At 39.8% G+C, this 27,688-nt stretch overlaps 1 protein-coding gene across 2 annotated transcripts in view; it reads right to left on the bottom strand.

Annotated features, from left to right (window-relative positions):
- Positions 1-27,688, bottom strand: part of FAM13B (family with sequence similarity 13 member B) — an 81,291-nt gene that overhangs the window by 5,322 nt on the left and 48,281 nt on the right. The window contains exons 10-20 of one of the 2 annotated variants that reach the window (XM_024202101.1): positions 26,616-26,751; positions 15,879-15,946; positions 15,091-15,145; positions 14,508-14,655; positions 10,867-10,932; positions 9,517-9,724; positions 4,476-4,605; positions 3,719-3,800; positions 3,175-3,404; positions 2,571-2,654; positions 574-669 (exon numbers count right to left, since the gene is read on the bottom strand). In XM_024202101.1, coding sequence (XP_024057869.1) covers positions 574-669; positions 2,571-2,654; positions 3,175-3,404; positions 3,719-3,800; positions 4,476-4,605; positions 9,517-9,724; positions 10,867-10,932; positions 14,508-14,655; positions 15,091-15,145; positions 15,879-15,946; positions 26,616-26,751 — 1,303 coding nt within the window. The remainder of the gene's footprint in view (positions 1-573; positions 670-2,570; positions 2,655-3,174; positions 3,405-3,718; positions 3,801-4,475; positions 4,606-9,516; positions 9,725-10,866; positions 10,933-14,507; positions 14,656-15,090; positions 15,146-15,878; positions 15,947-26,615; positions 26,752-27,688) is intronic. The other variant, XM_024202103.1, reaches the window with a different exon arrangement.

Here is a 27,688-nt window from a genome sequence, read left to right on the forward strand (position 1 = left end):
AATAAAGTAAAAACCATATCATGCTATCTCTCAAACAATCTGCATAAAATTCAAATATTTTCCTTCTGCATTTCCATTCACACTTTTACTCTCGATACACGTACAAAATCCAAAGTCAATTAGGGAAACACTCTCTATATCGGGCTGGATCCTCAGCCTTTGGAAAGATTACTTTGCACCATCTAAGTGGCAGAAAGGAACCTTATGCCAGCCCTAAGGCTGATGAGGATTCCCCCAGAATGGACAACTCCTGAGCTTGCTAAAAGCTAGTACAGCCAGCTTTTCACCAGCCGTTTCTGGCACCCTGGTGCAGATGGCACACTCAGGCTAGGTACAGTGCTCCAGGAAGAGGCAGGAGTGCAATATGGCAGTCCCCAAGGGTTGGGAATGTGTAACGGTGGCTTAGAGCTACCATCTCACACCTTCAACAGCCCTGAGCACGAGGATTGTGCCCTATAGTTTTTAAAAGCATGGAGCACTTTTATTCATGATATGTTTTGCAAATTAACTATTTGAAAACATTTGTCAGGTGACAGTCTGGTTAACACATGAAGAAATATTTGCTTTACTTACAAGGATGGGAGTAATGCTTGCTCTAGTCAACATTTGTTTCACAAGTCTGTATCTGTCATAGAGAGGTTTAACAACATGCCTTTCTTCTCTAGTAACCTAAAGAAAGAGAAAGAAATATGTAACAGAGTAGCATACTTCACATGAACAGCCATCAGCTCTGACATCCTGCTCAATTAGGCATTGTAATATAATGTGGTTTATTTTTAACCTAATATAACACTTAAGAGAAACACACACCAAAAAGAAACACAGCTTTCAGGAATGATTTAAAGAAAAACTGATGGGAAGAATTCCCAATAGACAAGGCAGCTCACATAGAAAAGTAGTTTCTCACTGCAAAGAGCCATGGGAAAGAGAAAAAGGGACCAAGATTGGAGCAGTGGCTAGTGATAACAACAGAGGCAGGCTGAGGATGGATTCTGACAATTCTCTAGAAATGATAAGCAAAGTAAGAGAAAGATGCTATTGTGGTAGAACATCTGGTTTTACTGCAGATTCTCAGTCACTACTCTGACAGCATAAAGAAGCCAGAAAGCTGGTATAAATGGCTAGCTAAGGATTCCCTCTGTATGGGGAAATCCCTGAGTGATGTAGGGCCAGCATAGCTAAACTTCTACACTATCCCCTTCCTGGCCTATAGCATAAGCACACTGGTAATCCCCAGCTGGGATATTGGCCCCTTGAGATAGAGGATAATAGCAATTTGAAATGGGCTTGGGAACATCCAGTGGTTGGACAACTAGTGATATCAATCAGGGACACATATAGGGAGGCAGGTTCAAGGCAACTGGATTGGAAGAAGATCCATCAAGGACACATTTAGAGTAATGAACTATGAATAAGTGGAGAGAAAAATACTGCTGCTGAAATCATCTAGCAAGAAAATGCAATAAATATAGAATTTTAGACCCAAGTCTTTCCAAGGTTATAAATAGAGTATACAAGCCCTCTTGTATTGTATCCTCAAGTACAGACATTCAAAACTAGTACCTTTTATAGTTTTCTTGTTGGACATTTACTGTATCTTAAAGAACTTGGGAGTGGTTTAGAGCATATTTGTATCACTGTTTCATCAGCTCAAACTACACTTCTTCCAAAATGCCAAATAGAGAATGATGCAAGAATATTGCTTCCAACTTGTTTCAGTCTGGTTTTCAGCACATCACAATTCTGATAGCCATTCCATCATTGCTCGTGATAAGGTAAGTTCATATATAACTGGACATATGAAGTAACAACTTCAAGCAACAGAACTGTTTCCAGTACAGTAGTTCCATTTCACAGCTGAACTGTAGGTCATGAGTTTTGTTGTCCTTAAAGTCTTCCAAGCTAGATCTAAAGTCTTAATGTTATATTTACGCAAAGCATTGTGTCACGTTAAACGTAGTATGCAGGCTGAGAGTTATATTGCAAAGCCAAGTCACAGATCTGTTTTAGCTTCTATATGGGAATTAGATAAAAAAAATGCTATATACTTATAGTCAGCAAGACAACAAAACATTAAATGCGTGCACCTTTACAATTTTTTATTTTTGTGAAAAATTTAAAAATATTTTGTCATGCAAATTTAAGTGAGAAATTCAGTGATGTGAATCACAATGATCTGATTTGAGTCCTGGCAAAAAGGCTTGAATCCCCAAAATCCTGGAATGTGTTTGCATAAGATTTCACTTTTCTTTGTAAGTCAATGGGCAGAATTCTGCAGCTACAGAACTATACATACAATCCATTCCATAGCCTGCCTTCAACATTAACATTTTGCTTTAGAAAAAAACCCCTACATAATGAGTAAATGTGATCATGTTAATTTTAAAACTATGTACAACTACGCGAGAAGCAATGGTAACATGGAAATTGATTAGCACAATTGATAGATTATATTATTTCTTGGTAAATAACTGTGTTAACAGTCGGTGTCCTCACTGCATGCCAGTTATTGAGTTATTGCTGCCTAGGTGTATTTTAGAGTAGTTTTGAGGAAGTTAAGAAAAGATTACCGGCCGTCCATGTTGACTTTCATAGTACAGAAGACTTTTTTGGAGAGATGTTTTCTCTTCTGCCAAATGGTCTTTTGTCATTTTCTGTTAGACAAGAATAATTCACATCTATGTCAAACATGCAAGTACCTCTTTTCAACAGCTTCACTACATTAGGCAACTTGGTAAATGATAGGCATCTTAGCAAATCAGAAAATTTAGTTATATTCCATATATTCTGTCCTTATCTAAAGAAACCGAAATAACATACACTTGAATATTTTGGCAAAACAAAATAATGTGCTGCAATGATACATTTTTGTAAGCCTAATACATTAGTGGCTTAAAGGTGGACATTCCTGAGAAGTATTACAACCATCTCCTTTCCACCGCAAGTACAAACGAGACTATACTATAGTTAGAAGACAGTGAAGTTCTGAATAAAACCATGGCTTTACTCAGAGGCATCCTCAAAATTAAATGACATCTGAAATAAATCTAATCTTCTTGCCAGGCAGATAAGCTCACCTACTGATAAAATTACATCTCAGATGACTGATGTTTTATTGCTCTTTTAGACAGTATTTGAAGCTGTTGTTTCTAAGAAATGCCAGTTTAGACTTACTTTTATGTCTTCTGGCAAGCATCTTTCAACTCGTTTCTCCTTCAGTCTTTTCAAAATGAGTTCAAGCGTAGCCTCCTTGGTAGGCTTCTTCTCTTTCTGCATAACCCGGGGCTCATCTTCATTTTCTTCATCTTCATGGTCAAGAGAAGAGCCAAAGCTTTTTGGAAGAGTGTTACTTCGTGGACGTGTTTGAGGTATGAATTCTCCATCTGAGCATTTGTGCTTTTCATCTGGATTAAGAAAATTGCCCCATCCCAAAGAACAAAGATTTCAAAAACTATTTAGAACTAAACAGACAGATGACAAAAGAACTGATGGATGACATAATAAATTTTATTTATACAAACTATTTTCAATTAGCCCTTCCTGAAGTCCCGCAGACAAGTGTAAACTACTCCTGGTTTTGGAGAACAAATCAGAAGGATCCAGAAGTTAAATGATTTCTACTACCCCCAGGGTTGTTCTTGAATGTGTAAATTATTTCAGTTTTAGTGTGAGGCAATTTATCTTTGTCTGAAAACAAAACTTGTGCAGCATTCCATACCTTTTATTTGTTTTCTCAGTTTGGTAAGCTCTGTCATCCACTTTAAAACCTTTGGATTGGCTGCAATATCACTATAGGAGGGCTGGAAAAAAAAATACATAAACTACATTTGCACAGGAGCAAAGAAAACCACAGCAAGTTTGTTCTTTAAAGCTTGTTGAGTGAAATCTTTACAAACATTTGACATTTTTATACTAGCCAGAGCATTCTAATTAAGTTGTTCTTGTTCCTCTCCTTCTCCTCCACACCCACATTATCTCATCTGACAGCTCCAACTAACCTGCATGCAGGTCAGTGCTGGACCTCCTTCGGTCTCAGCACTAGCAGTATGCTGCCTACTACCAATGTTTTCCAGTCGGAGGCAGGAAAAGGGGGCATGGTTACAGGTAACATCAGGAGAATAGAGTGGAGAAGATGGGCGAGTTCCAGTAGGAGAAAGCCCCTGCAGGGACTCACTGAAGGATATGGTCCTGAATTAACTTCTTTCCATCTGCCAGAAGCCCACCCTCCCATCATAGCACCCCCTAACATAGCCCCTACATAAAGGCTGGGCACATATGGCCAGAATGTCACCCTTATTCACGTTGGAGTCATACCTTACTCCACAAGGAGATGTTAATTTTTAGTGGAACTCCTTGTAGAATAAGGCAACTTTCAACGTAAGTAAGGGTGACGGACTCTGGCCTTGAAAAATTAAAAAAAAAAAAAAAAAAAAAAAAACGTTGTTAGGATGTTAACTTGCAGACTACTAACTTACTTTACTATTTTTGTCCTTTTCAAATTGTTCCTCAAATTGCCTTATTTTTTTCTGCAACTTCTTGACCAGCTGATAGGGTGTCCTGTCTTCCCTTCTGTCATCTTTTGAACTAAAGGATGCTCTTCGTGTTCTGAATTAAAAATTAAAAAAAAAACAGTCAAAGTTTTGTACGTTTTAAAGACTGTAGCACAACAGTTCCCAAACTGTGGGCTGCGACCCCAAGTGGGGTCACTCCATCAGCAGATGGGGTCATAGTAATCTTGAGTGTGCGGGGGATACCATTTTACAAAATGGTGTCCTCCACACAGCATGACTTCACATGCACAATACATGTGTGGTCATATCACATGGAGGATGCTATTTTGCAATACAAAATGGTGCCCTCCATGTAGCATGACCTCACACACTATACCTGATGTCATGCTGTGAGGAGAATGCCATTTTATAAAGCAAAATGGTGTCCTCTATGCAGTGTGACTTTGTACATACAGGGCATGCAAGGTCACGCTGCATGGAGACACCATTTTTAACTGCTGTCTTCCATGCTGTCTGGTGTCACAGGAAGCAATACACGTGAAAGTGGGGTCATAGAGGGAAAATGTTTGGAAACTGCTGCTGTAACCAATGCAAGCAACTGTATATTTACATGCATTTCACAGGCCACATGGAATTCTACAAAAGGCACTGATCTGTTTTTATGACTAAGCAGAATGAAGAGGAAAATGTTCCGACCTATTAACTTATTTTCTCTGACATTACATTTCCACTAATCATCACTGTAAAGTTATACTCTGCTCAGATGAAAACATGGGCAGCTGGAAAAGTTGCCATTCAAGTGGGGAGTCACATATAAGAGCCACCCCTTCCTCTTGCCACAAGATGATTTCAGCTAAAAAACTGCGAACTATGACATCTAAAAACTATTATGCTATTACAAAACCCACTTCTACAAGGAAAACCATAATCTTTCCTTTAAACACAAATGTAAGGATCAGGCTGGTGAAAATGGTACCTCTAAATAAATAGGCAAGACATTTCATTTATTCACAGAGAGCATGTCTATCAATCCTCCCTACAGAAACAAATTAATAGTAAAACCACAAACAGGGAAATAAAATAATACAGAAAAAAAATTCTTATTCCTAGTGAGTTCTTCAAGAGATTTTCCCTTGACCAACAAGTTGCTTCAATGCACACTTACTACTCTCAGGGTGGTGTCTGCTACAAGTGTTATTATTTTAGATTGCTGGAGTGCCCAAAACGTACTAAATTCTTTATAAACACAGAGGAAGACATCCCTGCGTCAAAGAGCATATGTTCTAAAAACAGTTCCTTTGATGGATTTTGTAGCAGAGGCCCCTGCAGTAGTGTTCCTGGCTTGTCCATAGCATCAGTGATTCAGAGACTGATTGAAACTCAGATTAGAAAATACAGGTTAATTTTTGTATGACCAACTGTACAAAGAAACATCATGAATTCAGAACAATTCAGGTGTGTGCACATGTTTAAAAGAGCAACCCCAGTCTCTGGAGATAGGGATTCTCTTATCTTGATGCCTTGGATAGTGATAAGACATCAAGATAAGAGAATCCCTACCCCCCAAGTACTGTAACACTAGGGTTGTTCTTTTAAACACACCCACCCCTGAACTGTTCTGAATTAATTCAAAAATAACGATTCTGTAGTATGCTACCCACTCTTCCAAAGCACAGATGATCACTCTTCTAATGCCTAACTGAACTCCTAGATGAGAGATGATCTGACTGGATTAAAAAGCTTGCTTTCTTCGTATTATCAACAAGCCCATTCATCTCAAATCTTACATTATTCTTTGGAGTTATTTATTCTCTGAAGTTTTCCTTAATCAAGATGCTAGTTAAAAAGGGAAAACAAATATTCCCCTTTTAGACTCAGTGATAGCACTAATACAAATAGCCTTTTGGTGAAAAACACAGAGCTGCTCAAAATAAGCTATAAAATAATATACTAGTAATGATTTTACCAATTAAAAACAGCTTTTAAGTCTCACAAGGCTATGAAGATACGGGTCCACCAAATATATAAACCCTACAATCCCTAGGGTTTATTAATGATAGATTTGAAGATGGAGTCCTCAGGCTGAATTTGGATTTCCTTGTGCATTTGTTCAGCTTCTTGGGATCCAACACGGCTGAAACTCCTCCACATTTCAAGACCAAGAATCAGTAGTTACAGAATTTCCACTAATGCACCTGTCTGTAGTATACAGAACAGGGTATCATTACACAGCTAGCAATGTTTGGGATACCTGGTCCTCAAAGAGCTCACATGCTTGATTAGTGTTATGAAGGGTATATGCAGAATAAGAGTATAGATCTTATGATCTGATATGCACTTTTCTGAGATTGTACTCATCAATTTGCCCCATGGTATAGGTCTTTCCCAAACTTTTAATTTTCTCTTGACTTTGGTGAGGGAATGGGAAGAGACAAAACTTTTCATGTCAAAACATTTAAAGCTGCATGAAGAGTTAGAGTCCCATCTGGTCTTTCCTGTTCCCAAATTCTCCAGTCCTGGGACAACTATTTTCAACACGCATTCAAGCACTTTTTTAAAAGTGCTTTTCAGAGTAATAGTATCGGACAGAAAAGGACTCTGAATAATTGGCTATCTTTGAGGGTCATGTTCCCCTAAGCAGATTATTACCATATAGAGAATTTGCAACTCCTTGAGTTGAAACTCATTCTTCACAGCAGAAAATACTAGGGGTTCAGACCCCTATAGCTGAAGATCTTAGGGATCCAGTGGAAGTAAGGACACCCATACAGAACCTGGGTGCCTTCACATTGCTGGCAGTCTCCCATCTCCCCAGTATCTGCTTGACAGCATGACTCCTTCAGAAACTGTAGTGTTAAATGCTCCCCCTAACCTCTGCTACCTTCCAACAGTTCTTGGGAGCAAAGGCTTTTCCACAGCGCAGATGCAGAACCTAAGCTGCTATTGCAGGCTTGGGCTGAACAAGCTTGTCCCATTTTGCTTTTCATGGGGTGTGGACGGATATGCCACATAAAGCAGCTGTCATACAGCTCTGTCTGCTTCCAACCTGTGAATTTAGCTAGACTCCAGAGAATGCCTCTGCTTTCACAGGGTTTTGGGCAAGTAAGGTTCCATGCACTAAAGCCGGCTTTCCTACCTTCCACACTTCCTTGCCCAGTTTGTGTGCAGGTTTTGGTTCTCCTTGGCTCCAAACAGCACAGGAGAGCAAGAGGCCCTTTGGCTTTCAATGGACAAAACAAAATTCTAACTCAAACACCTTTGCCTGAAATTTTTTCAACAATTTTCTTTGATAAATTCCCTCTTGAAAGTTTTGCTAGTACCAAAAAAATTCTTCGCACACATAATGCAGGGTTCAAAAGAAAGCTCTAGGGAGTACCTTACACAAAAGAACCTGCCAAGACTAACTTATCTCTTCAGAAAGGTCTTTTCAGATTGTTCCACCAAGCTACCATACCAAAGCCCTTGAAAATAAAGGAGGGTATAAAAGTCTGTGTTGCTGCTGCTTCAATACTTCAAGGACAAAAGTCTTCAGTCTTCATGCATATCTCATCCTCAAGGCTAGACGTTCTTTGCTGATTGCATCCTTCTCCAAGGTTACAATAGTAGCATTCATTTTAGATAACTGTATACAATGCAACTTCTCCTTTGGAGTTTACAAAACATTTATTATCTATTAAGATGCTAGCCCTCTGAAGCTCTCCACTCTCAAAGACTAGATTAATAGAAAGTAGCACTTTTCCTAGACACTGAAAAAAAGTACTCTGGTGATTTCTTCAGTGAACTCAGGACATTTCTTTGCCTGCTTCTGGAGACAGGTAAAATACTTGTCTGTTCCCTCAAACACAGAGTTGAAAGATGCTCTGCAATCTAGAAGATTTGGAAAAAAGTGTTATTCTTCACCCAAGATCCCAAACAAAGGAAATAGTATCTTCTTGTTAGATTCTAATAAGACTTTTCACTGTAGTCAGAAATCTTAAAAACTAAAATAAGCTTCACAAATATAGCAATTTTAAACTGCCTTTACTGTCCATCATGGAGAGAGCTTGTGGTAAGAACAGGAACGTACAGGTACAAGAGTCTTGACTGAAAACTTTTTTCTAAACTGCTCTTCCATTTCAGCAGAGCTGGAAGCAACTTTATAGTGATGATTGGTCGGCCAAACTATTAGGGAACTCTTCCCACTTAAAACAGCATCTCTCACAACTACAAACTACAACTTTCAAAACCTCCTGTACTACAAGGCACATTAGAGCTGAACTCCGCAGCAACGGACAGCACAGAGGAAACCCCCACTCACTACGATGCCACGAACCTCTCTACCCTCCAGAGACTAGCCTAGGGCTGCTCTCCCCACAACTAGCCTGCTACAAGTCTCATCCAAACTGAACTCCCGTTCTTCCCCAAGTGACATGAAGTCGCAGCTGGGAAGGAGGTGGAAAGTCTCAAAGTCAGATCTGTCTGTGGGGAAGTCCGAAGGAGATAGAGTTGGGGAGCTGTTAACATTAAAATCAAGCTTAGGACCTACACAAGGCAGACACATCCCCGGCTGTGGGGATCCTACAGTGCACAGAAGCGTCAGCCTGCCCTGCCCCTATGCTAGAGGAGCTCCAAAGTGTGCAAGAGGAAGTCCCTCTTTAGCAAGCTCCCCAGTTAGAGGAGAAGCCTATTCTACAGCGCTCCATAGCTCAGTCTTTGTAAGAACTCTGCAGGACAAGCACTTCTTCAAAAAGCAGCACCCCAGCACCTGATGCCTTCTTCAGTTTGGTCCCTTAAAACAAAGCTCCCTGACCAACTAATTATGGCATGAGGAGGCACTTATATAGCAGTTTTACAAAAGGGAGAATTATGTCATCATTTGAATGGCCACATAATCACATGGTACACTTAGACCTTCAATTAGTCATCCAAGTCTTGAAAAACACCAGGATCTACAACAGAAAGCAGAGATACAACATCATTTATTTTCATGCTAACAGTTTTTTCCAAATTGCACTAATGTACACACCTAACAAAAGAAAGTGCTTTTGATGAGGAGTCTAATGTTTCTGGGTCATGCAAGAAACGCTGGCTTTGTCCAAAATCCAAACTACGATGCGACAACACTGGATGACAGTCCTCCAAAGGATGACTATTCATTCTTCCAGCTTGTGGGGAAAGCTGGGCTTCTCCAGATTCACTGTCCTCCTGCCAAGATTTAAAGGCAGGAAATGGCTCTACAAAATATAAACAAGAACACAAAAATGGCACTAGTCTATTAAAATAGTAATAAAACAACAGTGTCAAAAGGAAAAATAAATGTGTATCCAATGCTTAATCTTGAATGCTATAAACAATGTGTCACACACAAAGTGAATAAATATAGTGAAATACATTAGAAAGCTACAAATTCTGTCAGGTATTTCAAAGTATATCTAATGAGTATGCATTTGTTTTGCACAAATCAACAGCACATTTGTGCATTATTTCTAGACTTAAGCAACTTGGAGACTATGGGAAGTATGCATTTTCGGTAAGAGTTGCAGCAAATTACAGAGCAGATGGATTTCCAGAGTACTTGACCAATTTATTTATATAGTTATCCTCTTGACATTTGAATAGTGCTAGGTAAAATGGACACTATCAATTAGGAGCAATGTTTGTTTACTGAAATCCATCTTTACAATGACGACGGTGGGGGGAAATCAATATTTGTGTCGGGACTACACAACTCAAGACTTCTCCACGTGTTGACCTGCAGTCACAGTTCAACACTACTCCTGAAGCTGTGCTCTGCTGGCAAAATTGTTTTTGTTGGTGAACAAACAAGGAGGTAAACAAAAAGGAATTACACCGTCAAGCTCCATTAGAAGCAAGGAAACTATTTGTTGGAAGAGACTGCTTTTAAGCAGGGGATTACAAAACAATAGAGAATCTTTAAAAGGTTTAAAGTTAGTTAAAATCTTAACAAGTCAGTTGATAGTGTCCTTTAAAATTCTGAAATATGTTTTATTGCCCAGCAGTTTGCTTATATTTCTAAAAAATAATTCATTTCTCTTTTCAAAAGGTAACAGAATCTGTATTTTCCAGTGAAAGTCTGGAATTTGAAAACTGAGTTCAAAGAGTGCAGAATGACAATAAACCCACAATGTAACATTAAAAAATAACCCTTGTACCTGCTTCCCATTGAAAAAGAAATTCATAATTGTTTAAACAATTGACTTGTAAACATGAGTGTAAGACAGAAAAAGGGAAGCTTTTTCACTTGAAGATAAGAATTGTCCCAAGATATGGGAACAGCAGGTGAAGGGCTAGTTAGAAAGCAAACCATAAACCATCAAAAAGGCAGATAACTGAACATATGGTTAACCATACTTACCCTCCCCTTCTCTCTGCAGATGCATTGTTTTGAAATCAATGAGGGGGAAAGTGATAGGGCATGACGCTAATAAAATGAAAAAGAATGGCAAAAATACTAAAGTGAACACACAGCACAGTCAGAACAAACCATACATAACATATAAAGCAGGAAGATACAGTACCACGGGAAAGCATTCCCACTACTCAATTGCTCATTTTGGGCCAGGTCCTGAGCACTCTCAACTCCCAGTAACTTCAATGGCAGTTAAGGGTTCTCAGCACTTGCCCGATGAGGCCGTTAATCGAAAGACTTTATAAAGTTTTAACGAAAGAAAATCATTTTTGACTGCAATTCAAATAAAAACCCACATGGCATCTCCACATTTTAACAAATACACTTTCAAAATGCAGTTTTTGTTCACAACTTGTAAGTAATGGAGATCAGTAATCCTTATACACACAGGCTAAATGTGGAAAGCTTCTTCTTCCCGCTATCAACCTCCAACGATAAGATTAAATGATTTGTGTCCCTGAGTTTGCTTTTTTCACTAGTAGAAGAGCAAGCTTTTAATGCCATTTAGATGAGGCAAGAATCTGATTGGTCACAAACCTTTTAAGATTCTGCCAATAAATTATTATAATGAAAGTTAATCCCAATCTTACAAACAGTTGCACTAATGAAGACATCTGCAGTCACAGGGCCTGCACTCATTGGCTTAAACAGGATGCCAAAAAGGTCTGCATCAGCATGAATGCTTGGAAGATTGGGGTCCTAATGATAATTCTAAACAGGACTGGAGAACATCCAAACCTAGAATACTGCAGCAATAAAATAAAGCAAATTATCTTGCATACAATATCATCATGAGTTTACAACCCAAAAACATGTAAAGTAGACAATCCTCGTATCTTAAAATAATTTACACAAAACTGATCATAAAATTAGCTGAAGAACTGGATATATGAAATCAAGGTATATTCTACATGTAGAGAATTCATGAAAACAAAGAAAAATGAAAGCCACATAGGTCTTATAAGAATATATAATGAGAACAGATTAACACTGACAGTCTACAATATAATATAAATAAGCTATTGCGAATGAAAACGTGAATTACTTTAACTATGAACAGGCCAAAATGTTCAAACTTGGATGCGTAACTTTGAGCAAAGATTGAAAACTTGGCCTCATGGTCCTCAACATCCTGTGCATAGTTACTCCTTTATCAAATGTTGTGCCCTCCAAACAAAATTTTACTAGCACCCAAGAGCATAAACTGACAACTAATCTAAACACATAAATAGAACAAACAGTTTCTTTTGGCTCAAAGCTAACCATTTTGCAAGGTATGGGAGGGAATGTGTGGATTCATGCAGGAAATTATTGTGGAGACCAATTATAGGCAAATAATATGCATAGGTAAAATCAGCATCGTCATATAAATGACAAACTATAATAGCAATTTTCTCAAATGATTATCACTGTTTGATCTTCAGAGTATAACTTTATTTACTAACTGAGATGTGCTATATCTGCTTGATGTGTCACTAATTTATGTACACTTTAGGAATATTTCATTAAGGTTTAAGTCTGGTCACAGGGCAACAAGGGAAGGAACAGTCTTCCCTCTTGGAAGTTTGCAATCTATCAAAGATTGCTGGTGATTTATAAACCATTCAAACTTCGTTCTCAAAAGATGTCACCAGAACAGCTTGATGAAAATACAGCTTTACTCCCAACTGTTTGTATTACACCTTGTACTAATCTGTAAAAAAATGCTATCTACTCTTTGGTTTTTAAAATAAAAAGTAGAAGTAAATGGACTCTGATTATTGATGGCAGTGAACAATATTTTCCCAGTGTCTCAATTCCATTTAGCTTAGGTGTAGGTGGTTTGATAAAAATTCAGATGTATCAACACCAGAGGGGGAAAACAGATCAGACCCAACTTAAGACAAATATTTCAAAAGGTGATGCATGAAAAAGTTAGGTTTTTGGGTTTTTTGCATTTATGATGTATACAGAAATCCTGAAAGGTTATTTCCAATCTCATGGGATGAGGAGTTAAGAACCTAAATTAAGAATTTAGGTCTTGTTTATCATGTAAGACTATAGTGAACTGGCAGGACCATTATAGAGAAATCGAATTGAAAGAAGAAATTATATTTATTCATACATTTTAAAACACTTTTGTTAACCCCCTACAAAACCTGAACTTCTGAAAACTTGGAAGAAAACTTTTTTTAAAAAAGTTTAATACCTTTCTTCAACTGAAAGCTGAAAAGCTCTCAGTACACAATTTTAGGTCTTCCAGTGGAACAGGGAAGACAAGACCTGACATTCCTGATATTTCTAAGGTAAAAAACAAGTAGACTTTTAAAAAAACTTTCAGGCCTAATCAAACGTAAATTGTGTGGATAGTGTTTAATACCTTAGTTTTGCAATTCAATAAAATGTAGAAATATTTATCTTGTCTTAAATCACTATTAAGGGCTGATGCGCTTTAAGTTAAAAAAAATGTCATTCACAAAAAACTACTTTGCTTATATCATTTATAGCAGAAGATTAAAGCAAATATTTTCAAAGGAGCCCCAGGGACTTACGTGCCAGGGTTTTGGCACGTAAAATCCCTTAGGATCCTTAGAATATCTCTAGTCTAAACTCGGTGGTTTGCTGCTTGGCTATTTTTTTGTTTGTTTCTTTAAACTCCTGAGCAATTATTTTTTTCTTTTCAATTTCTAAAGGTCCTTTTCTTAACTGGGCTGTACACTGGCACTGACCTCTTGGTTCAGCAGTTTAAAGTTCTATACATGGTGGTAGTCATACCCAAGTGTAAATATGCATTCTTCAGATAAAACTGAAGAAAACACAAGCATAAGCGGTCAGATAGCTAGACTCTAAATAATAGCTAGACTCTAAATAATGAAAACATCTTACTTATTGGGCTGTCAATTAATCACAGTTAACTCAAGTGATTAATGCAAAACAAATTAACTAGATTTGTTAGATTTCCTCTGGAATGGTGGTTGAAGCATTAAGGAGCATTCGAATGTTTAGCATATCTGGCATATAAATACCTTGCAATGGCGTTTACAATAATGCCATCTGAATGCCTGTTCTCATTTTCAGGTAACATTGTAAATAAGAAGTGGGCAACATTATCTCCCGTAAATGTAAACAAACTTATTTGTCTCAGTGATTGGCTGAACAAGAAGTAGGACTGAGTGGATTTGTAGGCTTTAAAGTTTTACATGGTTTTATTTTTGAGTGCAGTTTTATATAAAAAAATTCTACATTTGTAAGTTGAACTTTCATGATAAAGTAATTGCTCTACAGAACTTGTATGAGGTGAATTGAAAAATACTACTATTTTTGTTTATATTTTTACAGTGCAAAAATTTGTAATAAAAAATATAAAGTGAGCTCTATACACTTTGTATGCTGTGTTGTAATTGAAAGCAACATATTTGAAAATGTAGAAGAACATCCAAAAATATTTATAATAAATGTAAATTGGTATTATATTATTGTTTAACATTAATCACAATTAATTTTTTTAAATCTTGTGATTAATCACTATTAATTTGTTTATCGTTTGGCAGCCCTACTTATTTATTTTCATGATTTTGAATATACTGCAAAATCAGAGTAAAAATTACCTTCCCATTTGTCACCATCAGATTCATTCTTCAGATCTAGATGTGCTACTTGGATACATGTTGATTCCTCAGGAACATTAACACTTCCATCTCCTGATATTTCTGATTCAGTGTTTGCATTCAGGTCACAAATCTTGCTATCAGAATCCTGTATTTAAATAAATACTACATTTTATTTTCATCATCTGGTAACTGGGCACCAGGAACTAGCAAGTGCCAATCCTAGCACTGCCATTAATTTTTTGTGTGGCTTAATGTCTCTCTGCTTCCCTACCTGAAAAATTAGCATATTGTCATAAACCTTCCAACTTCTTACAAGAGTAACAGCACTCTGTATAGTTCTTTATATTTTCAAACATTTTTAAAAAGAGTTAGCCAACCAAAGATTTCATTGTTCATGAAAGAATATTTCACTGCTAGAAGTCTATGCATAGCCATCTGACATGGTTTTCCACTAACACCTACCACACACACGAGAAATTATCAAAATCCTAACCCAAGTTTGCTGACACAGTGGAAAAGCTGTTGAAAATTTTAGTTTACAAAAATAAGGAAAATGCAAATGAAAGAAGCAATTTCTTACCAGAACCAATTGTGAAGACATTTTATCATTATCATCGACTGATTCACAATCTTGCCTAAAAATAAGAGACAGACTGGTTATTGTTTTAAATAAAGATTGTTAGCTGATAGTAGCGGCTGGTGATATTCTGCTCTTCACAAGTAATGACAACACTACCCTATAGAGATGGAAGGAGACATCATCTAGGAAACTGGCAAATTGTTAGACATCTTTGTGTGGAGGACTTTACACCGATCATATAAAGACCTTCTGTTATTCTCTTGTTTGCAATAATTGCTAGAACTGTAGTGAGATTTCTGAAGAGAATATTCTGCTGTATTGGTGAAAAAAATTGGGTAGCAAATATTACTGAACTTAGTATTTTAATTCTTCATTCTGCTCTTCCCCAGCCCAGCACTTAAGATTTGAGCAGTAACAATCAAGACAAGTTCATTTTGAAAAACTTAAAAATATATGTCAGTTGTATTCCTGGCTGCACCAAGGCTGCTTCTGACACCTTCCCTCTCTCTCCTTCCCAGAACACGTTTGTGCGAATACACAGTCAGACAATCATGTTTTTGCCTTGAATCTCTCTTTTTGAATGAAAAAACAAGTTCTGTGAACTTTGGATGCCAACACTACAGAAAGTTTTTCTGCCTCACCTTTCATATTTTAAGTGGCAAGTTCATAAATGCTCCTTTTTGCCTCTGTATGTTATTGCACTGTGACCAATTACCATAAACAAATTAACACATTTTAAAAAATAATCCACAACTTCCAACTGATATTAGTGAAAGTGAAATGCATACCTTTCACTGTTGTTTTCTTCATCAACTTCTGCATCTTCATTACATGGCTTCAACAATATGCCAACAGTCTGTGGGTAAAAGATTAAGTTTAGACATTTTTCAGACAGATATTTTGTAAAGTGAAAATCTTCCTATAGTCACTCTTTGCAAAAAACAAGCCAGAGTTTTTTGTGGATCATATAAGTCAGGTCCAATTGCATGATTTTTTTATATTCAAATGAAACCAGTAAACCCTTTTACACAAATAAATAAGGAGAGAACACACAGTGCACAGAACTAGAAGTACAGCAGTAGCTTTCCATTTTCAGCACATCCATAAGGTTTTTTTGTCCACCTATGTTTGTTTAGGATGTGGGCAGCATTATTCACTGGAATGTGCCAATCTTAGGCCAAACTTTGGGTCTGAATATTGTTAAGGCAGTAACATTACCTAAGTCTAAGATAATTATGTTGGATGAAGGCTTCTGTTCAGTATGTGTAAAATGAAACATGTCTGGTGGACTTTCTAAAAAGGGACTATTAATCCTGGTTACTAAATAAAGCTACAACAGGGCTGTAAAGAGATGGAGAAATCCTGGCAGTTACTGTGACACTATCTCAGAAAAGAATGTTAGATGGATATGCATCACCATTTTGTTTGTTAAATCCTAATGTAGATAATAAGACTGATTGCTCCAGCTTGGAGTTCACTGATTTTTAAAGAGTAGATGCTACTGTAACCAGGTAAAACAAAAACAAATGTCCATGGATGGTACCCTTTTAAAAAGCAAGTGACATATTTGGGATGGTTATTCGGAACAGTATGAAATACAAGAAAGACCCTAAATTACCTTAGTGTCTGAAGCGCAAAGTTAATATGGCAGCTCTCAAATCAAATGAAAACTGTTTAAACAGCATGTTACTCAATACATCTAAATCAATACAAATTCATGTACAGCAGCCACTTTTGCAAATAGACAGCCTTCTATCAGATAGGGCCAATTCACCTTATGCAGTAACGGAGGTTTGATATGCGGGTCCCTGTGGGTGCTCAACTTTAGGTATCCATGCGCCCTTGCGCTCGTAATCAGAGATTTATGGTAGCAGTGCCTGGTTGGGTTGCACATGCACAGTTCCAGTCTCGCACTGCTTCAGGCAGTTAACTGGCACTGTGCGACCAACCCCTGCTCTGTTCCTTCTCTACAGCAAGGCCTACTAATAAACTCCGAAGCAGAGGGGAGGCGGGAGGGTAGTGGAGCACTCACAAGGACACACATCTCGAAGAACCTCCGTTACTGCACAAGGTGAGTAATTTTCTCTTCTTCCTCAAGTGATGTCCCTGTGGGTTCTCCACTTTAGGAGACTTCAAAGCAGTGCCCTCCGGTGGAAGGAGGGGCTTCGGAGTTGAAGTTGTAGCAGATGAGAGTACAGTGTGACCGAACAGGGTATCGTAAGATGCATGTTGTTGCAAAGCGTAATGCTGGGTAAATGTGTGTAGTGAGGCCCAGGCTGCGGCTCTACAGATTTACGTGATGGGAACATTGTGAAGAAACACTCTATCGGAGCCCTATCAGCCTCCATAATGTGTGCGGATCCCCATAGGCAGCTGTCAGTCATGCTGGAGGTAACACAGTTTTATGCAGTCTGATATTCATTTGGATAGCTGTTTGGATATAGCATTGCTTTTTGATCGTTCGGTGATTGAAACCAACAGTTCTGGAGACTCGTGAAAAGATTTTGTTCTATCAATGTAGAAGGCTATAGACCCGCAGACATCCAAGGAGTGTAATCTGGACTATTGTCTGTCCATACGCGGTTTGAGAAAAAATGTAGGTAAGTGGATTGGTTGATTGAGGTGAAAGGATGAGACAACTTTAGGTAGAAAGTTAGAATGTGGTCTGAGGGACACTTTATCTTTGAAAAAGATTGTGTAAGGTGGATCAGCCATGAGAGCTCCTTGAGGTTTTCTGTTTCCGCCCCTGATGGTCATAGTATCTATGGCGTTGTGCATACAGAGGGGGTCGGAATCTTTGAGGGGTTTGATAACTTCCCCGTCTTCTTTTGATCTTAGGTGTGTGAATGCCCAGAGATCACAAGTTGCCCTCGAGTCCTTGAGAGTGTGTAACGACTCGTCAGTTTTGTCCGCAAAGAGTTTGGCTCCCTCGAATGGTAAGTCTTCTACAATCGACTGTACTGGCTTTGGAATTCAAGATAGAAGGAGCAAGGAAGCCCTCCTCATAACCATCGCGGTTGCTACAGATCTCACTGCTGAATCTGCCAAGTCAAGAACAGCCTGTAATGCTGTTCTGGTTATGAGTTGACCTTATGTGATGACCAAATTTGTACTGTTCTTTTTTGTTGTCTGGAATAAACAGAGTAAATTCAGAAAGACTTGCGTAATTATCGTGGTCATACTTTGCCAGTAAAGCTTTGTAGTTGGCTATTCTTAATTGTAAGGTCGCAGCAGAGTATGCTTTGTGGCCAAAAAGGTGGAGTCATTTCCAGTCTTTGTCATATGGGGTGTTTCTGGAGTATTGTTGTCTACCCCATTCATTGACTGCGTCAATCACCAATGAGTTTGGCGTTGGATGCGAAAAGAGGAATTCAGTGCTCTTCGCAGGCACATAGTACTTTTTAATCAGACCTCTTACAGGTAGGTGGAATCTTTGCAGGGGTTTGCCAGAGCCACTACACACGGTCCATAACCACATAATTCATTGGAAGGGCAATTTTAGATGAGGTTGATAAATTAGTAGATATACTGCACCTATGTCCAGACTCCTGGACTTCTTCCAGAGAAACGTCCAGTGAGGTGGCAACTCTCTTGTAGAGGTCTTGGAATTGTTTGAAATCATCACCTGTGTTGGCAGGTGGGGGCATAATTGTGTCGTCAGATGAGGATAAAGAAAAGTGGACTTCAGGTGCATCGTCCTGGTCAGAGAATTCCTCCTCCTCTTCAGCCCCATTCTGAGGTGTCAGGCTGTGTTAATAAAGATAATTGATGTATGCCAGCTCTGGGAAGACTGACAGGTACACGTTGTTGTTGTGGATATGCTGCCCACAGGCTCCAAAATGGCCACTGTGGTGGGAAGGGCATAGTGGGCATCCAGGGTTGCCTGTACCAGGGTTGGTTCAGAGGGTTTGCTGAGTAGCCCTTGGATGGAGGAGCATGTGTGATGGGAGCAGCCACAGGGGAGGAATATTGTGGAGAGTGCCCGGCATCCTCATCTCCATCTTCATCCTTGCTCAAGAATTGTGGAGCAGAAAGAGGTGGAGAGCTGGGTTGACTAGCTTTTGCGAGGACCGAGGTACGGTCAGTGCCGAAGATGGGAGACTCCGGTACCAAAGAGATGGAGAGGTCTTTTTGGCGCAGGAATTGCTGCGAAGCACATGGCATCGGTACCAGTGTGGTAGGAATCGGTACTGTATGCTGAAAATGGCATGTAAGTACCAGTGTGTGACTGGAGTGCATGATGCCCGCACTAAGTGGCATCATTAGCAGCGTGGGTACCGACATGCTCAGTATGAAGGGTTTATTCGTGTCTGGTGGTACCGCAGCATGGAGTCTCATTTTCCCCTTGATGTCCGAGCTCAGCTGCTTGGCAGCTTTAATTTTCTTGGTACCGACAGTGCCGCAGGGTCCTGCTGTTTCAGCCGTTGACATGGCCGGTGCGGGCGGTACCAGGAGTGTTTGCCCATTAGCACTGGCCCAGTGCACACATATCAAAAGGCAAAAATGGCCCAAAGACCTCCACTGTGCTGAACATCAGGCACAAAAACAAGAGTGCATCTATGTAAAAGGATGTGATTTCAACATATTTTAAAAAAAAAAAAAAAAAATCAAGATTCCCCTCCAGGTTCTTAGTATCTGTACTTCTGATATTGAAAGGGAATGTTTACTATTAAAAAAAAAAAAAAAGTACATAGTTACCCTGCAGTAACTGTTGTCCTTCAAGATGTTGTAGTCCATGCAGATCCCACTGTAGGTGCACATGCACCCCATATGAGCCAGACAAGATTCTTTTTGCTAGCAGTGTCCATCAGGGCCATGAACAAACCCGGAGTCTCCTCGTACTCCTATAAAGGCATAAAAGGGGGATGGGCTCTGAAACCCCCTCAGTTCTCTCGCAATTCCTGTGAGGCAGAGGACTCTGAAAGGCAGAAATAGATGGCAGATCTTGGAATCCACACTGACTACAAAATCTTGAAGAACCACAGTTACTGTAGGGAAGTGACCATACTTTCTTTGTCAAGTACAGTATGTGTCACTGTGGATCTCACTGTATGATATAGGCAAGCAGTAACCTTATGGGGATGGTGGGTATGAGGAGTATCAATTGTGTTAATCAAATAAAGATTGATGCACTGCCCTTCCAAACTTGGTGTCTACCCTGGCTGCCAAGTCAAGTGCAGAACATTTAACAAAATTCAACGGGTTACTCCACGTAGCTTCCTTACAAATCTCTGGAACTGGCACATTTCTAAAGCAGGCTGAGGCGGCTGCCTGTGCCCTGGTGGAGTGCAGCTTCACATTCAGAGAGAGACGTTCACAAGACAATTAGGAACAGGTGGAAGTACACTGTGTGATGTACTTGGAAAGTTTGAGAAGAATGCTGAGCCTTTTGATACAGCTGATATGGCCACAAAGAGATGGTCTGTCTGGATATCAGAGCAGAGTTCTGGAGAAGTCCAGAGTGTGAAGTTCTTTTCTTCTTGGGAAGACAACCAGTAAGGTGATTGAGTCGAGTGAAATTCTGAGACTACTTTGGGAATGAACTTGGGGTGTGGTCTCATCACCACTTTGTCCCTGTGAAATGGAGCATAAGGCAGTTTAGCCATAACAGCTTAGATCCTGCTGATTCTTCATGCTGACGTATGACAACCAAGAAAACCATTTTGATGGTAAGGTGGTACAATGAACATTCTGATGGAGGTTCGAAATGAGGTTCCATGAGCCACAAGCGGACCACACTAAGGTCCTGGGTGAGAGTTGGGTCTCTAACCAAGGAATAGGCATGGAGAAGGTCCTTGATGAATCTTGACACCGTGGGTCATAAGAAAATGGAATGCAACTGAACTGGCACATGGTCCACTCATTACTGCTAGATAGACAGAGAGCGTCTTGACGGTTTCAGAACCAGCACATAGTCCAGGATCCTGGGGTTCAGTGCTTTGCCTGGATTCACCGTGGTTTGGGTCACTCATATGGAAAACCTTTTCTATTTCCACAGAGTAGGTGGTTCTTTCCTGGTCTGCATCAGAATTTCCTGTACTTGTCTGGAGTACCTGTCAGTGATACTATTTCAAGCAGTATCCGGGCCATCAGGCGCAGGGACTGTGTGTCTAAGTGCAGTATCTGACCCTGGTTCTGAGACACTATGTCCAGGCAAATGGGAGGTTGGTTGGATATCAAGAATAGATCTGATAGCGTCATGCTGGCTGAGACAATTTTGGCTATCATGGTAACAGTAGCCCTGTCTCATCTGATCTGGGTAATATCCTGGGGAATCAGAGGAATCTGTGGAAATGCAATGGAGACTACCGTATATTCTTGAGGTAGATCGTCCTATGGTACCTATGAAGCAATGAAGCCACTTCTGTTTGTAAAAGGCTCTCATGAGAATGGTCCCTGAAGAGGCATGGGGAAGACTGTGGGAAGAGTAGGGAGAGGAACTGGATGGTACAGTGGTCAGTGATATCTAGCACCCATTTGTTGGTGATGAGATCTGACCATGCCTGGTGAAATGAGGCAAGATGGCTTCCGAAAGAAGTGCTGCTCATTTGACTGGTCATGGTGCAGCTCTTGAACAAACCATCACATTTGCTGACATATGGATGGACGATGTGCATGTGGCCTGATTTGAGGAGTGTCAACAGGCTCTACCATATCTCAGGTGCTTCTTAGACTGCTAATATGACTGTCTATGTTATGACTTGGTCCTGCCATGAGGGCAGGGGACTGGACACAATGACCTCTCGAGGTCCTTTCCAGCCCTAGAATCTATGACTTCATCCACTGTCTCTGCTGATGTTCTTGTTGAGGGCAGTATGGTTTGTGGTATATCGGAAACGTATAGATTCCTAAGGACCATTTATGGGGAGAGCAATGTTGGCTGGTCCGTGGATGGTTTGTCAATTTATGAGACTTCTTGGAGATGGCTGAGGTCTGTGATCTATACCAGGAGATCTTGGAATACTTTAAAATCACCCCATGGATATTTGGGCTGGGTTGACTGTCAGCTGATGAGGAGGATAAATCTTTAAAGGGTAAAGACAGGAGCTGCTGTACTTGTACCCCCGACCCTGTTCTTCCTGGTAGTCAAGCAACAGTGGCTGAGCCAGTGATGCCATTGGGGAGACCTCTCTCTCTGAGTGGCTCTTTGATGCTTGGGACAGTAGGTGCTGGTTGTGGTCACACCTCTGGTGCAAGGGTTGGCGGGATGCTTTTGATACGAATCACAGTGCCAGTGTAGTCTGCTCCATCTCACTTGCTGTTGAATGAAGCCTAGGGGGTATGTCTGGGTCTCTCTGTATGAGATGATGTAGAGCTCTTCCTTGAGCTCCTTCCCCTGTTGTTCTAGGAGTTCCCTTTCAGTGCCTTGCTCTGAGGTCTGGGGCAATGCCTTTGATGTTAAGCTTCTGGATGCATCCAACACCATGTATGACATCAATGTGGATGTCAGAGCCAGCTCTTTGTTCAGTGCCAATTTCTCTGTCAAAGTCTTAAGCATCAACTGCCTACTTCAGGGGTGGGGAATCTTTTTTCTAATCAAGGACCATTGATCCACAGAAAAAATCATTTACAAGCCCACACAGCCCCGTGGGGGGGCTGTGGTTCCTGGCCAATGGGAGCTGCAGAGCTGGTGCTGAAGGCAGAGCGTGGCGCTTCCCTGATCGCTCCTGTTCCTAGGGGCTGCAGGGACATGCCAGTCGCTTCTGGGAGCTTGGCCTGGCAACCCTAGCTTACCCCCGCAGCAGCGTGTGCAGCTCCAGCCCTGCGAGGTGGGGAGGGCGCCAAGGCTTGGGGTTTCCAGCCCGCAGCACGGAGACTTGCCTCGCGCTAGATGAAATGAAGCAGTGCGCCGAATCTGGCCCATGGGCCACAGGTTCCCCACCCCAGCCTACTTGATGGTCCATTGGACTGTGCTGGCTTAACCAGTAAAGGGTCCTGGAACCTGGGTCTTCAAGGTCCAACATGACTCTTTTACAGGTTTAAGAATTGGAGCTTCTTAGTCTTGTCTCTCTAGACTTCTTTCCGGGTCTGGGTGGAGAATGAATAGCAGACTAAGTACTTGCTGGGTATGTGGGCTGAATAGGTACCTGCTATGTCAAGTCTTCGAGCAGAATTCAATTAATCACAGGATGTGCAAGGCTTAAAGCCTGTGGATTTTGAGTCCGCCATCTTGAGCCCTTGTACTAGAGAAGTGGGGGTGTCAGGTGAGCAGAATTCAATCCAAGTGGAGTTTATTCAGTCCAAGATTTTAAAATGAAGAAACTAAAGGCTGTTCTGAAGATTCTTCAGAAGATCTGAAAGTTTTTGACAAGATAGCTGATGCTAGAGCACCAGCAGGTAAGACATTTCCAAGTTCCATCTCACTAGCACAGGTAGCAAGAGATAACTGAAGGAGCAACACAGATCCCACCTTTTATGCCCTCATGCAAGAGCACAAGGAGGCTCAAGGTGCATGTGTGGTCCCAGTGGACGCTGCTAGTGAAAATAATCTGGTTTCATGCACATAAAGCACATATGCACCTACAGCGGAACCCACACTGACATACACCTCTACCTCGATATAACGCTGTCCTTGGGAGCCAAAAAAATCTTACCACGTTATAGGTGAAACCTCGTTATATCGAACTTGCTTTGATCCGCCGGAGTGCGCAGCCCCGCCCCCCCAAAGCACTGCTTTACCACGTTATATCAGAATTCGTGTTATAATCGGGTCGCGTTATATCGGGGTAGAGGTGTACTTGAAGAACAAAGCTTGCACTGAAATTCAATTTTTAAAATTGTGGATACATCTCTATTGATCTTCAATTTTACAACATATAGCTTTTGAACCTAATTTAAGACCCTCATACTGCAAAGAATATACACCAATGAATTTATATTTATGCATAAATTAAGCATATGTGTAAGTCTTTTCAAGTCTGGGGTCCTAACTGGCAATATTCCATTAAGATAGTGCAAATATTCTGGTCTCTAGAAAGTCCTATTTCATGGTCTGGACCTCACCAGCATGAAAGAGAACCTTTGATCATATCAGTATAAAATTACTTTTTAGCAGTTTAGCTAAGATTTCTGGTATTAAAAGTGATTTTTTGATATTTTATGAATTTAAATAACTAGATTTACAAAAGCTCAGCCTGCATTTTACCAACAAAATCAAAGTGTTAAAACAGTCAATATCAGAAAAAAAACACTCCCTGGCTACTTTAAACCATAAATGACTTTGAATAAAAAAGGCTACCAGTGGGAAGGGGAATTAATCTGTTTATAAAAGACAAGAAGTTCACATTTTCCATCTGGCTAATTTTAAAATCTAATTTCACGTTTTAGTTTTTACTTCAGTGGACAGCACTTCACTGAACTCTTTATAAAGAGATTTAGTATTAAAACTTAAGGAAAGAATCTGGAGAATTCGTATGTTCAAAAATTTTAGTTGCCCAAAAATAATACACACTTTTTTTTTATATATATATAAAATGAATGAAATCCTGATATCACTGCAACGGCATACAGAGAGAGAAAATTAAGGGACATCATTTCATAAGACATCAAAAATAAATTCAGTTCCTTAGGTGGTTTAAGAGAAAAGTTATTGAACAACAGCAGTTTTGTGCGAGAACAGGACATTTAGATGAAGAATACATTCAGATATTTGATTACATTAGTAGCAGTAGTTATTTATACTACAGTAGTGCTGAGGAATTCCAATCAATGGCCAAAGTCCCATTATGCTAAGACCTATGTGAACATGTAGTAAGAAGAGAGTCTTTGTTCAGACATTTTATAATCTAGATTTATATGGGAACAGGTGGAGGAATCCCACAGTGAAGAGGGATGGATAAACTAAAGTTAGCATATTTTTGCGTAACAAACAGTACTGTTTACCACCTATCCAACCATTTTCAGATAGTAGTACTTTTGCTTTAGAAGTGTTTATCATTTACACAGCCTGGACAAGTTATGTTCTGCATAGTACAGTCAGCTGTTTTGGTTTTTATCAGTGCATATCTTTTAATAACGTTGTTTGATCTCATAAGAATACAAAGGACAGGGGGAACCTATGTTCCACTGGAAACAAAACAGCTGGTAAGGTTTAGGATTATGAGTTTGGGAATTTCAGGCCATACACCAGATCATCCTTGATCCATGGTTTTGCGTGTGTGTAACTAGAGATTTAATTTGCAGCTCATAAACCAACACAGGGTAGTATATGAAGCAACAAATACTTCTTCAAAACCTTTTCCATAGTGTTATGCTTCTGTTCAACTTTATACAGAGTTGGTTTTGTGTGATGAATTCAAGTGTAACATACAAAAAGCAAATTTTTAGTCTATTGCCAGTTGATGTCTGCATTTTATTTTTGAAAATTCATTTTTATAGTTACTTTCTAAACTTCCAAAGCCTACAGATATTTTAAGTGCTGTAATGTTTTTGAGCACAATAGTAGTAGGAATAAAATAATACTTAGGAACTTTTTTATATTATATATATGCTATCAAAATATCCCAAAGCACTGTTCAAACACCTATTAAAGTGTGGCCTTTTCCCCTCTAGGATGGGGAAACTGCCAATCTTGGTCTGTTTAAAGGAGGTATTAATTTTATTTTATGTTAAGCTCTGGACCTTTTAGGAACCCCAACTGACTTTGCTTTTTCTTCCTCTTCACGGGTAGAATTCTCTCCCTCTGCACACCTAAGTTCATACATCAGCAAAGATGGGACCAGCTGCCACCACAGCAGCAGCACCTGGGGCAAGAGACTGACTGAAAAGAAACAGAAGCTACTTCAAAGAGACTGGGAGGAGTATTGGGGAGAAAAGGAAGGAACACATATTCCCACCACAAAAGTCTGTGGGAAGTGTGGGGGAGGGCTGGGGAAAAAATTAGGAGTGTGGGGATGATGCTCGGATAGGAGAACACAACAGGCCAGTTACAAACCCCCACTTTCCCCACAAAACCATACCAAAGGCCTGCCAGACACAGCTGCTGTGTTTCAACCTCTGCACAATTCCTACTGCTATCTAACACTTAGGACTGATGTTACTGTAACTGACCTAGTGGGCTCCTCTGCACTACCCTCCCCAAACAAACAAAAAAACAAACTAACAACACTCTCTCCACAGCCTTCCCCCTAAGTCTCCTAGGGCTGTTTCTTTTGAGAAAGGTGCATCTTCTTCAGGAAGCCTTTGCTAACCCAGGTGCTATTCCAGCTCGCCCTATCCCTGCTGATGCACAAACCCATATGAGCAAGAGATAGGGCTGCTATCTGTGAAAATGAAGAAAAAGGAAATGGTGAGTCAAGGGCCCCTTAAGGTACAAACAAATTAAATGTGATCAGACCTACCCACATATACTTCAAAAAGAGACTGAGTTTGGCAGAAGAGGCAAGTGATTTTACTCAGGCAATACAGCAAAGCGAAGCAGTGTCACATCCATAAGTAGAACCCAGGTCTGCAGTCCAACTCTTGTGCTCTAATCACAAGATCATACTGCTCTAATATATAGAAAGCATGCCCTCTGCTCCTCTTACCTGGTCATTTTCTTCTTCCTCATATACAGAATCAGGCTGTATAACTGCACTGTCTAAATCAGTGCAAGCCAACGTTTCAAAGCAGTCTCTAGTATTCTCACTGCTATTAATATCATTATCTTTAGTAACATCATCCCTAAAAGAGACAGAAACAAGCAGCTCAGAAGAGCTTACAATAGCCTATGTCACGGCTTCACATGTTCAAAAGAGTTATTGAAAGTTATTTTTATTTAAAAATCCTGACATTTTAAATAATTTTGAACAGTACAGATTATTTGCAACAAAACTATCCTGAAACACAAAATGACTGGCACTACCTGGAGAGTTAGGTAACATGTCAAAGGGTAATACATTTGGAGCTATTTTAATAAAACTATTTAGAACAAGGAAAAACAAAATTTATTGGAATAGTATTTATTTCATGGATATATATGTATTTTCTAATCAGTTGACATTCTAATGACCATTAAGTAGTACAAACACTGGCATAGATGTTTCTTCTGTAAGACGAACCTTACACAAGAATTTTGACCATACAGCCAACCATTTATCCATTGATTGAAATTTAAACCAATCATTTTAGGTTGGATAACAAAAGAAGTATCCTTCCAGTTATTAATGGTGAGATCCATAGTAGTAATCAAGGTACTGGCAAGCATTTTTTACATTAAGCACAGAGGCCAGTCAGACATTCACTACCTGCTACAATGTGTTGCAATTATTCATTAGGACACTGAGGGCTAAGAAGACGAAGGGTTTGTATACACGGTGGATTAATTCACACCAGAGCGGTGTAAATTCTAGTGTGCACTAGCATGTTGTGCATTAACTGGCCGGTGTGGACCTTGCCGGTGTGCACTGAAATATTCCTAGTGCATATTAATATAGTACTGTTTGAAATGGAAACATTAACACTCACTAGGGAAACTGTCACATGGACCAGTTGGTGCACTAGTCTGCACCAGGAGGTGTAAATACCAGCGTGCACTAGCATGTTGCGCATTGTGTATACAAGCCCTAAGTTGCTGACATTCACTTCTTAGATATCAGTTTTTGGTTTATGATAGAACTGG

The sequence above is a fragment of the Terrapene carolina genome, unplaced genomic scaffold (assembly GCF_002925995.2).
Source record: "Terrapene carolina triunguis isolate 2854851 unplaced genomic scaffold, T_m_triunguis-2.0 Scaffold629, whole genome shotgun sequence".
Lineage (NCBI taxonomy): Eukaryota > Metazoa > Chordata > Testudines > Emydidae > Terrapene > Terrapene triunguis.